The following is a 15,536-nucleotide window of genomic DNA, read 5'->3' on the forward strand; positions in this document are numbered from 1 at the left end:
CAAAGTTGTACTTTTTAGAGTTTACTAGATCAGCCTCCTTACTCTGTAAAGAAAACCAAAGACCTAATTTTTTACCTGCCACTTTAGTTTAGCAATGGTGCTACCATTCACTTAATGCAGAATTCTTTACCCTTGCTAGTTACCACTCAACCAGGAAAAGTTGAAAAGGCAGTGGTATATCAGGTAAGTAAGTTTATTTGCATACAAAGCACTAATTAGCATGTGCTCTTGATTCGCTGAACTAAAAGCAATGCAACAATTGAAATAAAATAAATTTAGTAACCTCTAGCTCTCTTTTCTTAAATACTTTCGGTAGGGTTTTGATAATATATGTTGTCTTGACTGCACTTATTAATGTTTTTAAGTCACATGCCAAAAGGGAATAGAAGATGAGTGGGGAATGGTGATAAATGGATGTGGAATGATTAGAAGTGTATCACCATTATAATCAAACTGTTCATTATAATATGATAACTTATAGTGAGGTTCATGAGAAAGGAAAGGAAGCAGTTAGCACATTCTAAGAGAGAACGCACAGAGCTGCATTCAGTAAATATTTGGTTGGTTCCATAGCTGGCTCATTGACTAAAAGAATGAACAACATTGATGGAAGACTAAAAACCAGCACAAAATAAAGTTTCGTTCCCTTGTGTAAAATGTCCCCTGACCAATGTGTCTTGTTAAAAATAGATAATATTGGGGCACCTAGGGGGCTCAGTTGGTTAAGCATCCAACTTTGGCTCAGGTCATGATCTTGCAGTGCATGAGTTCAAGCCCCACGTTGGTCTCTGTGCTGACAGCTCAGAGCCTGGAGCCTGCTTTGCATTCTATGTTTCCCTCTCTCTCTGCCCCTCCCCTGCTCTCTCTCTCTCTCTTAAAAATAAATAAACATTAAAAAAAATTTTTTTAAATACACAATATCTATTGACAATGTAAACAGTAAGCCACAGTATTAGCACAGTATATCTGCTTTGTCTAGTGAGAACATAGTTATAAATTAGGGGGGAGAATTCTGCTTGATTAAATAGGATAATTTATATTTTCCAGAGGACAGGTAAGGAGCCAAGTGTTGACCCCAACAAGATATTACATTATAATTACAATTTCCCTATCAACATCTAAGAGAATTTATAATTTAGATGACTAATAAGGCCTTTTACTCCCTCCTATCACTTTCGGGTTTCTTTTACTGTTTCTGGGTGTCAGGGTTAAAAATAATGTTTCTTAGTTTTATAGACTAGCAGTATTTCGTTGCCAGTTTTTGGTATAAAAGGATATCAGGTTAATTTACATACAATTTGGCAAAACAAACAAAACAGAACAAAACTGTGGTGACTTAATTGAACTTTTCCTGAAGCTCAGACCAGCCTTGAGAACTGCTAACAATTCATTTGCAGTTCATTTTTCAGCTGTCTCATACAGTGCTGTGTTTATACAGGGAACCTTACCTCCTCTTTCTAGACTGAAATATATTCAAAGAGTGATAATCCTCAGGTCTCAGAAACAACATGGTTAAGCATACAGATTTTTTTTCCCACTAAGGAAAAGCTCAGCATTTGAGTAAGAACATTTAACATTCTTTGTTTTTAGCACATAACCATTAGTCCAAAAATCTGTAAGAAAATGGTTATTTGCCAAGGAGTAATTTGCTTCTATCACTATTTAGGCAATAACAAAAGATGCAAAGTTACATATAGACAGAAAAAATATTATATTAATTACATAAAGATCAAATATGTAGCTCACTTGGTCCTGTGAAGATATGGCTTTAGACAGATTTAATCTTTCTTCTTCTATTTTTAATGCACTGTTTTAAGCAGACAAAGGGATTAAGACACAATTTTATGACATGAAAATTATTCTAGAATCTTTCAAGGAAAAAACTTTTCTGAAACAAAACTTTTAGAAATGATAAATAAAGTAGGTTATAATTATTTTTTATACTTCTGGAAAGGTAGTAAAAAATATGTTCACTATACTATTTTATCCAAAGAATAAACATTCTTTTAAACACTAAATATTACTTTTTACTCATTCTGTGTCTATTTTTTAATTAATTTAGTTCTCTTTACTGTATACAACTTTCCTATGTAGATTTTTCTACTTTGCTATTCCATATTTTACTTACAAGTAAATCTCTATCTTTTTTTTTTAAGTTTATTTATTTTTGAGAGAGAGAGCGAGAGAGCATGGAAGGGGCAGAAAGAGAAAGAATCCCAAGCAGGATCCTCACCATCTGCACGGGAGCCCAGTGTGGGGCTGGAACTCAGGAACCATGAGATTATGACCTGAGCCAATATTAAGGGTCTGACACTTAACTGACTCAGAAGTAAATTTTTATCTTAATTCTAACTTTCCTAAAGTCATGAGCTATCAATAATAAATAATACTGAGATTATTATTTTGAATAACCATTAGGGTTGTAACTTCTGTATTTCACTACAGCCATCTTTCATATAGTAAAAGTGTTCACATATTTCAATTCTTATAATTCCATGAGATGCTTCATGAGTTTTCTGTAGAAAAGTAATGAAGCATAAATTATACATCAAATGAATTTCGTCAAAGTTACTTTACAATTCATATATCTTAATTTGTTTAGTTTCTTTTCTGTTTTCCATAAAAACCTCCATCAGACATTACTGACACCCCAGTGGATAAGATACTCTTGATTAACACATTTTAATTCCAACCAGTATTAAACTAATTTAGCTCACAAAATGACATACTTGTGCTAGCGCATTCTGCTGATAAGCATAAATATGTAGCTTATCTCTCATACATCTTAGATATTCTATCATCATCAACACTTAATTAAAATAACTCATATAAAATAACTGTAAAGTATTACCAGATCCAGTTTTCTAGATGCTATTTTGGCAAGGCTAATCCAATTCAGCACAGAATTATAAGCAGGTTGATTCTTTTAATATGGATTTAGTCTAAGCATAAAAATTGCTCACTTACATTATGGGCCTTTTCAAGAAGATGAGACTATTTTTCAACCCTTCATTACCTATGTTAGAGGTGTATGGCAATGGACTTCTGGATTCTGAAAGGGGACCATGCTGTCTGCTGGTCTATAAAAGTTTGACAACATTTTACAAAAACCTTTAATAATTTGTTTTAGATCAGTTTATATTCACAAATACATACAGACACACTTTTGTGTGTGTGTGTGTGTGTGTGTGTGTGTGTGTGTGTGTGTCTGTGAGGCAAGTAGCTGGAGTCCTACATAAGCTAAATCTGGCCCTGTACTGCCTCCTGCTACAAACTAAAGTCCCTGACAGATCAACCTATATTAGTATATTTAAAAAATGACACTATGGGTATGAAAATACATATTTATATGTATATAAATTTAGGATTTATAATTTAGGATAAAGTATCACACTGACTCCATCAAAAAAGAAGCTAAAGCAATCATTTTTCAAAACCACTCATAGTTTTTCATTGAAGAATGCCAAAGGATTCCCTTCTTCCTTTCCCCTATTTTATATTCATACTTACAGGTAAATTTGCTTCACATGACAATATAGGAGAGAGGTACTTTAATGTACCTTAATGTACCATTGTGAAAGAAAGAAAGAAAGAAAGAAAGAAAGAAAGGAAGGAAGGAAGGAAGGAAGGAAGGAAGGAAGGAAGGAAGAGGAAAGAAATTAGCTAGTTCGTTCTTATTCTTCTGATAATATGGTAGGGACATTTCCACTGATCAAGCAGTAGTCTTTTCAAATTCTCAAGTAGCAATAACAGTGTTTGTTAAACAAACTGACCTATAACCTTGGTCTTCTAATACAAGTGGCGAATTATATATATATATATATATATATATATATATATATATATATATATTTGCTTTCTTTAAAAATGAAATGATACTCTCATATTCACTTGGTTACTTACCTATAAACATAAAATCTCTATTCTCAATTCATGTCTAAACTATTTGAAATAGTCTTTCTACACAACAGGTTTTTACAGAAATTGTTAATGCATCAGAAAGTCTGTTTTGAAACTAGAGCTTACTAATTTGACTAATGCTAAAATCTATAGAGGTAAGCACTATGAGAAAATTCAAGCTACACAAAGTTTTTTCTCCATCTCCAATTTCAAATATACATTTTTATGTACAAGCCTTATATAGATATATGTACACAAAACTGATAAGATAAATTCAACTGGAAAATATATTTACTGATGCCAAAGTATCTACAATCTATTATAGAATATTACAATGACAGATAACAGGTAGCATTCACATTTGCAAGCACTGCAAACAATTAATTCTATTTTACTTTCTCTGAAAAGCATCCTACTGCTCCGATTAGTCTATTCCCTGGCATTCTATCTTCGACTCAAGATTACACCAGCTTGCTGGGGGTAATGGATGATATCTCGCAAAAGCCTATATGCTCTTCTCACAGGCACCAGCAGAGCTGTTTTCTTTGTTCCTCGGCAGGGATGAACAGTTTATAATAGCCAACACTTCACTCCCAGCAGCATTTCTTTGGCCTCCCGACTTCTCGCTCTAACTACAGCATCATCTCTTGCTTTCCCTTTAGAGCAAAACTCAATGTTGGGCACACTTGCTGTCTCCCCTTTCTCTCTTCCCACTTTATCCTGAATCTACTTTTAGCAGGCTTTCATGCTCATCACTACACTGAAACTGGCGTTATCAAGGCCACAAATTACCTCCTTGTTAAAATTCAATGGTCCATTGTCAGTCTTCAACTAATTTAAACTATCAGTAGCATTTGGCACAGCTGAATATTCCTCCCCTTGAAACATTTTCTCCATGTGGCTTCCAGGATACCACATTACCTGGTTTTCTTATCTCTTGGACTGCTCCTTCTCATTTTTCTTCACTGATCCCTCCTCATCTCCCCAGCTTCTTGACATTAGAGTGCACTAGGTTCATTGTAGACCTTCTTGTCTCCATCTATACTATCTTGGTGTTCTCTTCCAGGCTCAGAGCTCTAAATATTATCCACATGCTAATAACTCCTAAATGACTCTAGCCCAAGCCTGAACCATAAAACTGCAGGCTGATATTCTGTTCCCTACTCAACATCTCCTGAATCTCTAATAGCCATCTTAGTCTTAACAAGTTCAAAATTAAGTTTCAGGTATTCTCCCTCATACCTCCTCTTGAAGTTTGATTTACATCAGTAAATGTCAACTCCATTCTTCCACATGAGTAGGTCAAAAGCCTTGTAGTCACCCTTGTAGTCTTTTTCTCTCACAACACATATCCAAACCATCACCACTATCTGTTGGCTCAAGCTTGAAAATATATCTGGAATCCAACCACTTCTCACCACTCTTACTACCTTAGTCCCGAACATAGCAATCTCCCTGTAGTCTCCCCATTTCCCCCCTTCCCTCCTATAGACTAATCTCAACAGAGCAGCCAGAATAAGACTGTTAAAACCCTCCACTCAGAGTAAAGCCCAAAATTCCTATAATGATCTTATATATCTGACCACCTTATCCAGAACTTTGGCAATAATGCCTATTTTCCTTTTAGGTTTCATTTTTCTCCCTCATTATCACAATCTAATATATCATATTTTAAAAAAATAATTATTTTGTTACTGTTTCCTTTAATAGACTTTAAGTTCTATGCGGACAGGGATTTCTATTTATCTTTTGTTTTCTTTCTTTTTTTCTTTTTTTTTTTTTAAATACATAAGGGCGCAGGTGGCCCAAGGTCAGGGCTCTGCAGCTGGCCCTGGTACAGCACTCAGCCTCACAGGCCCCAGTCCTGTCTCTAGGAGCCCACCTCTCACTGAGCTGTGTGCCTGCAGCCTCAGTCCCTCATCCTTCACCCCTGCCACCAACTTCCTTGAGTTGTAGTAAATGTTTGCTGCTATATGTCATCAGCCATCTTTGCCAGTAGTTCTCAAATTTTAGTTTGTAAGACTCATCTGTTCAAAACAAACAAACAACAGCAAAACCACAAAAGATTTCCAGCTCCACTTCTCCCCATCCCCAAGGATTCTGACACACAGGAAGCTGGGGAGGCTCCAGAACTCTCTTGTGAGTACTACAAAGAACACACTTGGAAGAACATTGTTCTTAGTCTTTACCTTTTAGGTTTTTTACAAGCTATCTAGTGGTGACCATATTCAGATGGAAGAGGAGTGGGCAATTTTGGCTTACCCACTAAATGTGGCCCACCACTTGTTTTTGTAGATAAAGTTTCCCTGAACAGTTTTGCTACACAGTGTCCATGGCTGCTTTTTACCTTACAAGGACACTACAACAGAGGTAAGTAGTTGTGACTTCGAAGCCTCCAAAGGCTAAAATATTTACTCTCTGGCTTTTTACAGAAAAAATCTTTCAACTCCTCATATAGCGATACATTATTTCAGAACACCACCTAGTGAGAAGCTACCTTTTAAAAAGGCTGAAGGCATCCTAATGTATAGTTAAGACAAATCTATCCTACCCATAGAGGGGATTTATAATATATCTAATAACCTATTCTTATCTTTAATTCCCCAAAGAATGGTGACCATTTTGTTTCTGTAACCAACATTAAATAAAAAACTAAAATTGTTATAAACTGCCTTTGTATATTTGCAATTTGCTATATATGCCCGCCCCCCCGCAACACACACCAAAGTAGCTATAATAAAAACTGAAGCGCTCCAGGAAGGATTTTCAATAAAGAGATCTTTTCAAAAGAAAAATCGTCATCTCAAATTAGCTGAAAAACAGATAAGCTATCACAGATGTCACTTTAAAATATGTTATTTTATTGCTTCACACAAAATATCCTGACACCTTTAGCCAGCAGAAGGAGCATTAAAGTGAAAGGAAAACCAACATTGGTCTATGATAGCCAAGTTAACTTTTTCCTAAATATTCATTTTGGTCAATAAACCCAAACAGTAGGGTTTCTAACAGGAAACAGTTTCATTCCTAACTAGAAACCCATGGATTAACTCTGAAGCCCTGATACACTCTTCTTTGCTCTCTGTTCATCTAGTTACTGCTATAGGATCCTTAGTTGTTTGAAACTGTGATTTTAAAAAAAAAAGCTTATTTGGTTACTCAAGCTGAGCAGTTTTAATTTGTTCTAATAGTTGAGGCCAGAACAAGTTGCCATTACCTGGTCTATTACCACAACTGCAGGAAAGCATTATCAAAGCCAGCAGCTATTAGACACCTTTATTTTTTCAGGCTCCTTTTATCTTTGTATTAGAGAAAGACTTGTTTTAGTTTTGATGTTTAGAATCTCTGTTCTTTAAAGATTCAAAATTGTGTTTTAAAAATAAAATTAAACTTAATTTTTATGTCTTGACTTTTGGTAAATAAGCAACCTTCCCACTTCCATGCTCCAAATCCCAGTGTATTTAGTTATGAAAAATACTATTTTTGATATTTGGATTTTTAAACTATATATACTGGAAATGTTAGGTGTTGCAGTTCAGTAAGTCAAGTCTACCTGAGATTTTCAGTACCCTACTGATTCAAACTAAGAAAAGATATACTAATTTTTTGGCTCATTATCTAAGATTAGAGATGCTATCTATAACTTGTAGGGAGAGGGAAGGGGAGTTTCTCCTGGTTTAGATTATTACCTAAAACTAACTCTGAAATGGCCATGGTCAGGAACGGTAAGAGGAAAGGAAAATCGCTGGGAGTAAAGACAATATGAAGGTTAATGATAAAAGGGAATTGAGAAAGCATGTAGACTATTTAACTTTCTGTATAAATAACAGGGTAAAAAGGGTGCCACTGCTTAGAATAGTTGTATAGAAGTTTGGATAGGAACAGCACAGCAGATGAGTGTACTTAGTTTGAAAAAAAAACGTTTTTTAATGTTTATTTATTTTTGAGAGAGAGAGCGCAAGTGCAGGAGGGGCAGAGAGAGAGGGAGACACAAAATCCAAAGCAGGCTCCAGTCTCTGAGCTGTTAGCGCAGAGCCCGACAAGGGGCTTGACCTCAAGAGTTGTGAGATCATGACCTGAGCTGAAGTCAGGCGCTCAACTGACTGAGCCACCCAGGCGCCCCAAAAGGTATCTTCAAAATACACGACTTATCTCCAGAAATAAATTAAATATCGACCTCAAGAAACATAACGAGGGCTTGTAAATGTGTTTTTCTTTTCGTTTCTTTTCTTTTTCTTTTCTTTTCAGTTTCAAGACCATGAGATTGTTAAATTAAATAATTATTTTTTTTTCTGAGTTTTTCATTCATTTTGAAGCTTTTTCTTTTAAAATATCAAGAATATTGTATTACCCTGAGCTTTGTTTTTGTCTTCATTGCTTTATGAATGTCATTTATATTCAGCTTTTTCAGGTCAATAGCAACACCATGGAGAAAAGGGAAGATTTCTTTCTATTTTTCATTCTTCTTATTGCGTTATTACTATGTCAAAGCATTAGGTCAGCTTGCTACAGTGCAGTCTTGCTAAAAATAGAACCTTTGGAAAATATACCCGGAACCAGGAGAGACATCTGCAAACCACCACTAGATGGCAAAGCAGCTTTCCCATTGCTAACATTATGCAGGCAAACAAAATATGACTTACAAACCTGCTGCAACATGTTTTCTACCATATCAGAGTTGCGATCAATTCAGATTTTAAAATATGGACGACCACCTCAGTCTGCAAATAAATTGCTTGGTATCCTTTATCTTCAACAAATATTTATAATCTTATTGATGTCACAATCTTAAATTTATAACCCAACATCAATATATTATTCGTTTTCAACTGTTTCAGTTAAGAAAACTAAAGATCTAGTGAGTACAGTACTGCAAATTTATCAAGATAAAAATCAAAACAAAACATCACACATGGTAAAAATGAACCAAAGGCTACAGAGTTCAAAATTTACAAGCATATCCCACATTAACTGCATACTTAAAGATATCTACATTAGCACTTATTAAAAGATTATGTTTTTATATAAAAGATAAAGATATGTTTAGTTATAGTGACAAAAATACAAGATATAGTTTCCTACTTAAAAGTTGTCTTGTGGTAAAGACCAGAAAGGAGGGAAAAATAAAGAATTTTCACCACCCGCCCCCCTCAAATTTTCTTGGTTGAAATATAAAATGCCCCTGTCTTCAATGTGGTACACAAGTTGTAATAAATTCACAAGAAAGGCTTTCTTGTTACTCAAATCTATAAAATTACAGAACTTCATAAGGTGACAAAGAGTCCAATTTTTTAAACACAAAAGAACAAGAACTTTGTTTTGTTTTATGCATTTTACTAAACCATTTTGATTGTTATATTTAAGCAAGAAGGAAATCTAATTGGTTCAAGGAACAATCCTACCTATTCAATAAATTGCAGGAATCAAACTTTGCCTGTCTTTTCATAAGAATGATATGAAAATGAATGAATAGCAGATTGATGCTGTCAATACGTAATTAATATTTCTTAGCATACAATGAAAACTTTGAGTAAGATTCTAGTACAGGGATAGGAGACTCAAAGTAGAGACTCATTCTGAGTGCCTACTATGTGTACCCATACCATGCCACAATAACACATTTTCTTCCACTAAAACTGCCAGATTCTAGTTAGATCAATGGCCGCTTCTATGGTCTTCCCTCTGACCCAGTAGCAAGACTTGCCAATTTAAGAAAGTTGCTGCAGGGGTGCCTAGGTGGCTCAGTCGGTTAAGCATCTGACTTTGGCTCAGATCATGATCTCACAGTTTGTGGGTTTGAGCCCTGATTTGGATTCTGTGTCTTCCTCTCTGCCCCTCCCCTGCTTGTGCTCTGTCTTCCTCTCTCTTAAAAATAAATAAACATGAAAAAAATTTTTAATAATTAAAAAAAAAAAAAAGCTGCTCTAAAGTCACTCACCGGTTCCATGGCAGGTCACTTTGAAAATTTATAGGGGTCTGTATACCAATTACTCCTTAGAGAAAAAAACTCTAAATAAATATGTATCTTACTTTAAATGGCTTTATTTTACTAAATTGATACTTCCTTTTGCATGACCTATTATTCCAATTAGATTTTACTTAACTGACCTCCAACAAAATAACAGAAGCTCTCCCATTTCAATAAAAATATCAAAGTTGAAGTATGAACCATGTTAATATCTGTCACAAATAAACACTAATCTAAATTTTACGATATCATCACATAGCGAACAACTCAAAACTACTGATGCAGGTGCTTTATGTGCTAATGACAACCTCTTCTTTCCTTAGTTTCATTTTTTTATTACATTTAATAGGCTCAATCCTTTCCTAACCTACTCCCATTCCAGGTGAGCCCAAATAAGTTTTGCATTTCCTCACTAAGAATGAGGATTCAAAACTATTCTTCTCTTACTCTGGATAATTCTTGGAGTTGAATGTCTCTTCAGAATTGAATTAGAAACTGGTATTTGGGCTTGAATTGTGGTTGTCTGCTGTTATTTCTACTCACATAAGGTAGTACTTTTCATTAACAACAGGCATTATGGCCAGGATCACATTGAAGTACTGACCAATCACTGTAGGAAACCAAGGCTGATATTTAGGAAACATTTGAGTAGACTAACTCCATCATTATATGTACCAAAAGATAATAACATTCCATTTCTTTTTTAAAAGTTTGATGGTTTGAGTTATTCATTATTTCAAAGAGGTATTCCTAGGGAGACTGGACATTAAGCCCATTGAATGGGGTAAAAGAGTATCTGGGATTAGGTAGAATGGTCTCCCTGGATAAAGGGGAATGACATATACCAAACTCAAATGTATTTAGCTTTTTCTACCTTCTGTCTTTCCTAACTCAGATAAAGACATTGAAACTTTCCAGAAGTCCAAAATAGGAACCTCAGAACGATCCTTGAATCTTCCAACTCTTTTTCCTCTAACCCTAATTTTGTTAATCAACTAAAGCCTATCAAACATAACTATGAATTGCTTCTTCCTTTCCAATCTTATTGCCACTACTCTTTGAAGGGTCACAAGATCTCTTCCCTGGGCTACTGTACTAGTCAACCAAGTGATACCTTTGCTTCATTCTTTTTAATGAATTCTGTTGCCTTTGTTTACCTTTTAAATGTTAGTGTTCTGGGATTTCAGTTGCATACTCTCTTACTCTCTCATTCTATACTTTCTTGCTGGATAATTAATCTACCTCTGTGGACTCAAGTGCCCTTAATATGACTATCTCTAGCCTGGATTGCTGCCTTAGGCTTCAAACCTGTATGTTCACTGGTCTAAAGGATATCTCTATCTGGAGGTCCCACAGGAACTTCATCTGTCCCACCTCAAACCTACTCCTTGTTTTGTGGGCTCTATGTCAGAAAATAAAATCCCCAACTGCCCAGGTTAGAGAAGGAAACCAGGGTATTATTTCTGAATTCTTTTACTCATACCCTTTGCATTTATTTCTCTTAAATCTGTTCATCTCTCTCCACACCCATTGCCACTCTCTTAGTCCAGGCCATCATTAAATCCCACCTGGATCACTGTACTAGCCTCCTAAGTAGTCTTCCTACCTTCAGACCTGGCTTCAGAAATCCTGGCCACACTGGAGTGATTTTTCTAAAAGTACAAATATTAACATGCCTCTCTCCTGCTTCAAATCCTCCAATAGTTTATTACTGTCCTTAAAATCAAGTTCAAATTCCTACATGACTTACAAGCTCCTCTAGGTTCCTCTGGAGCCTCATCACCAGCTACTCTCCCTTTAGCCAATTAAGCTCCATTGTGTTGTTTTTTAATATTTAGTTTCTCTATTTTCCCCTCTGGGCCTTTGGAAACTCTTTTCCCTCTTCCTGGAATATTCCTTCCCTGTCTCCTTGTCTCTTCGCCTAACTCATCCTTAGATGCCACTTTGGATTTCATTTACTAATTTGAGAATACTTCCCTGACAATGACCCTCCCAAGATTGGGTTTGGTGGCCTCCTAATTTGCTCTAAGAGTACACTCCACTCATTTATTACAGCCATTTTTTTCTATACTCTAATTCCCTTGTCTCTCTCTCCTTAACCACAATATATGCTTTTTTGAAGGCCTTTATACCTTTGCTTATATTGTTTCCACTTTCTGGAATATCATTCCTCTGTTTTTTACCCTGGAAAATGTTTTCTAAACCACTCCCAGGTTCAATTCAGGCAGACTTAACAGCTCTTCTTCTAGGTTATCACAGAACCTTACACTTGAGTCTGTTACAGCACATACCTTGCTATATTACAGTTATTTATTTTTAATAAAGCCTCTGGCTAGACAATGAACTTTGGGAAGGTACATATTACCATACTCATTTTTAGATGCTTACCACAGTACCTGGCATGTAGTAGTTCTTAAGTATGTATCACACTGGAATAATTAAAACAAAGTTAACTCTGTTTTAACTCCTCTTACCAAGAATCAGGCACAAGACAGGTAAGAGAAGAATGGTTCATTTAACAAAATGTGAAAATTAAAATGTATGGGTTTATACATGTTTGTTTTACCCTAGAAGTATTTGGCTTCCTTCCCAACCCACCCCTCTTTTTAAAAGTGCCATTTAGAGAGCTTCTATTAACTCTTATATGTAAATAAACCCTTCTGATTTATTCACTAACTCTAATTCCTCCTTGGCAAAAGAAAGACAGCATGAGGAAAAAAAATTAAATGAGCTAAAAATATTATGAATAATGATCAGTTATGAACTTTAAAAGGTAAATTCTGTGGCAGAAGTCCACAAAGCCTTGATTTGAATCTTGACCCTGTCACTTTCTGACTTCGTGCAAGCCACTTATCTACCAAGCCTTGGTTTTTCCATCTGTGCAATAGGAACAGTAATAATACATACTTCATACCTAAGGTTACGGTGAGAATTAAGAGTTTATATATGTAAAACATTTAGAACAAAGCATAACGTATAGTATGTGGTTAATAAGTGTTAGCTAGTATTATCATCTTAAATGGAGATTGTTTAATTACTAATCAAGAGTTATAATATGCTCCTAGATTATAAGAAATGTAATGATGGTATGGATTAAGTAGCAAATGACTATCAAAGACTGTGAAAATATAAAAACACTAAAGTGACAGATTAGTTTGTAAGTACCTAATGTAATTCATTAACAATATAGCACATTACACTAATTCCCATAATGCCTTCCAATTCTGGTTCTTAACTCCTAAGTTCTTGTTAATTTTCTCAAAGGATGTTATAAAATTAACTATGTAGTAAAAAAATAATAAATTTCAGAGTCTATACTTCTTTGTGTTAGAAAACTGTTAGAATTAAATGGAAATAAAATAAAATTTAAAAGTGGATGTATTATAATTCTAAAATCATTACCATCATTGCTAAAATAAGTGGCCTTGTTGAAATTCTAAAATACTAGCATTTGTATTTTAAAAATCTGATTTTAAAATGTCACATAATAATATTAATAACAATTCTAGCTTAAAAGCCAAAAAGATGATTATCAAAATATCTCGATATAGCCTGTAATTTTGATAAATGAAAAGGTTATGATTTAGCCATATTTTGAAATTACAGCCAAATCTTGATTATCTTTGGTCTGTGGAGATCTGGATGGCTGGAGTAGTTGAAATCTATATATGATTACAGAACTTTATCTTCAGCCTCTTTTCCCATCACATCTTTACCACAGTTAACTCAAGGGGCCAGTTTGCATTTCCACTCTCTTTCTTTCTTACTTGAACAAGGAAATGTCAAAATAAATAAATGAATAAAAATTTGACAACAAATAAAAACACAGGAAGGAAGGGCTAATCTATACACTAAATAACCGGTCTCTGAATAATCAAGAGTTGGCTGCACACATTACGTTTACCTTAAGAATCAAAATAGCCTCATTCTCGTTCATATCTTTCAATAAAAGCAAACAGGAGTTCCTGTGCCTTAACATTCCTCGTCAGAGTTTCTCTGAGTACCTGAAAGAACCCTGGTGGTACAGGACCTACTGGCATGCCATCTCCTGGGGGAATGTTTCCTAGCACTGGGCTGGGAGCTGCTGCAGCACTCTGCAAAGAATAAAGGAGAAACAAACCTATATCATTACAACGAAGGCACAAAACCAGACTAACGATCACAGATTGTAGGAAGGGAAGCTTTCATTCCCAGGAATAAATATTAGTAATTTCCCCCACTCCAGAGGTAAACAAAGATACAACAGTTAGTTTATATATGACTAAGTTATTTGGTTTAAACAAGTGTTTTAAAACTTTCTGAAATCACAGGATTTGAAGAAGATGGTATCTTTCAATGATATATAAAAGGCAAATAATAATATGACAAAAAGATAAAAGTTTAAGTAAATGCTTTATTTAAGGCACAGGCATCTGAAATGACAACATTAATAACAAATATGGAGATATGTCGGTAGTAAGTATGAAAATGGTGGTTACAGAAGTTGGAAAAAAGAACTCTTTTTTAAGATTATGCTTTGCTTTGTCACAGACAAATACAATTAATTTTCTGCTTATAGGTGGTAACACATTATTCAATTTCTGATATGCTATAACTGGCAGCCAAAATAGAATTGTTAGCAAAAACAAAGTGGTGAGGATGAAAAAGTAATTAGGAGACTGAATAAAAGAAAAGAATTCGATTTAGAGAGATTAGTCTCATATAAACAGATTATGAAAAAAAAAAACGATTGAAAAACTCAGTCTACTTCACTTACAAATTATTTCATGGCACACTAGAGCTTCATGAAATAGGAGAATGAAAAATTTTGAGTTAGATTCTTTGTAATTAAATATAAGTTTTAGATTTAATTCTTACACAGAACAGTAATAAATATCACTATTCTATAATCATGGGTTTTCATTCCTCTACCTGGTTAGACATATTATAAATCCTAAGAACAGTCAAGAGATCAGAAATGTGCTGAAGAAAGATCAGTATGAATCCAACAGTTCTGCTATGAAAGAACTCAAAACAAATAATGGATCTAGTATATCTGTCCCACTGTCCTTGCCCCTACATCAGGGTAGTCATTCATGCATTAATATTCCATTAGAAGATGCAATATCAATATATTTATAGCCTACATTTCCTGGTATATAAATTTGTAAAAATACTAACACATGTTTATTCTATAATACTAGTAGTTATTAATAATGAAGGCCAATGATTTGAGTGTTTCCTGAGAAAATGTAGATTTAAATGTGGTTATCTAAAATGTTGCTTACCTATGAATGCCAAAATTCTAAGCTTCTGATAAAGCAGATAAGTATAAAAGGAGAAATAATATATCTTAGATATTAAGATGAAACATTTATCTGTTATTCTATTTTAAGCAAAAGCATGCAATTTCATTAATGTACATTAAATACCCACTATTTGACAGATAGTGTTCTATTTTGCTTTATGTATCAACATTCATATTTTTAAAAAATGAAAGGCAAATCTTTTTTTTTCATTTAACTAAACTGGTATAAAATTTTAATATACAATGTTACAGTGACAGTTTAAATATATATGATTACAGCTTGATCTAGGAAGAAAGATTTGATCTAGATCCTGTGACAGTGAATTACTGTCATGGGCAAATTGCTCTCAGTACTAAGAGCTAGAGATAAGATGTCACTAT

At 34.5% G+C, this 15,536-nt stretch overlaps 1 protein-coding gene across 5 annotated transcripts in view; it reads right to left on the bottom strand.

Moving 5' to 3' along the window:
- Positions 1-15,536, bottom strand: part of SSBP2 (single stranded DNA binding protein 2) — a 313,722-nt gene that overhangs the window by 76,689 nt on the left and 221,497 nt on the right. For 3 of the 5 annotated variants that reach the window (XM_045497122.1, XM_045497123.1, XM_045497120.1), the window contains exon 5: positions 13,873-13,962. The exons of the other annotated variants lie outside the window; for them this stretch is intronic. In XM_045497122.1, coding sequence (XP_045353078.1) covers positions 13,873-13,962 — 90 coding nt within the window. The remainder of the gene's footprint in view (positions 1-13,872; positions 13,963-15,536) is intronic. 5 annotated transcript variants of the gene reach the window in all.

This window comes from Leopardus geoffroyi, chromosome A1 (genome assembly GCF_018350155.1).
Source record: "Leopardus geoffroyi isolate Oge1 chromosome A1, O.geoffroyi_Oge1_pat1.0, whole genome shotgun sequence".
Taxonomy (NCBI): domain Eukaryota; kingdom Metazoa; phylum Chordata; class Mammalia; order Carnivora; family Felidae; genus Leopardus; species Leopardus geoffroyi.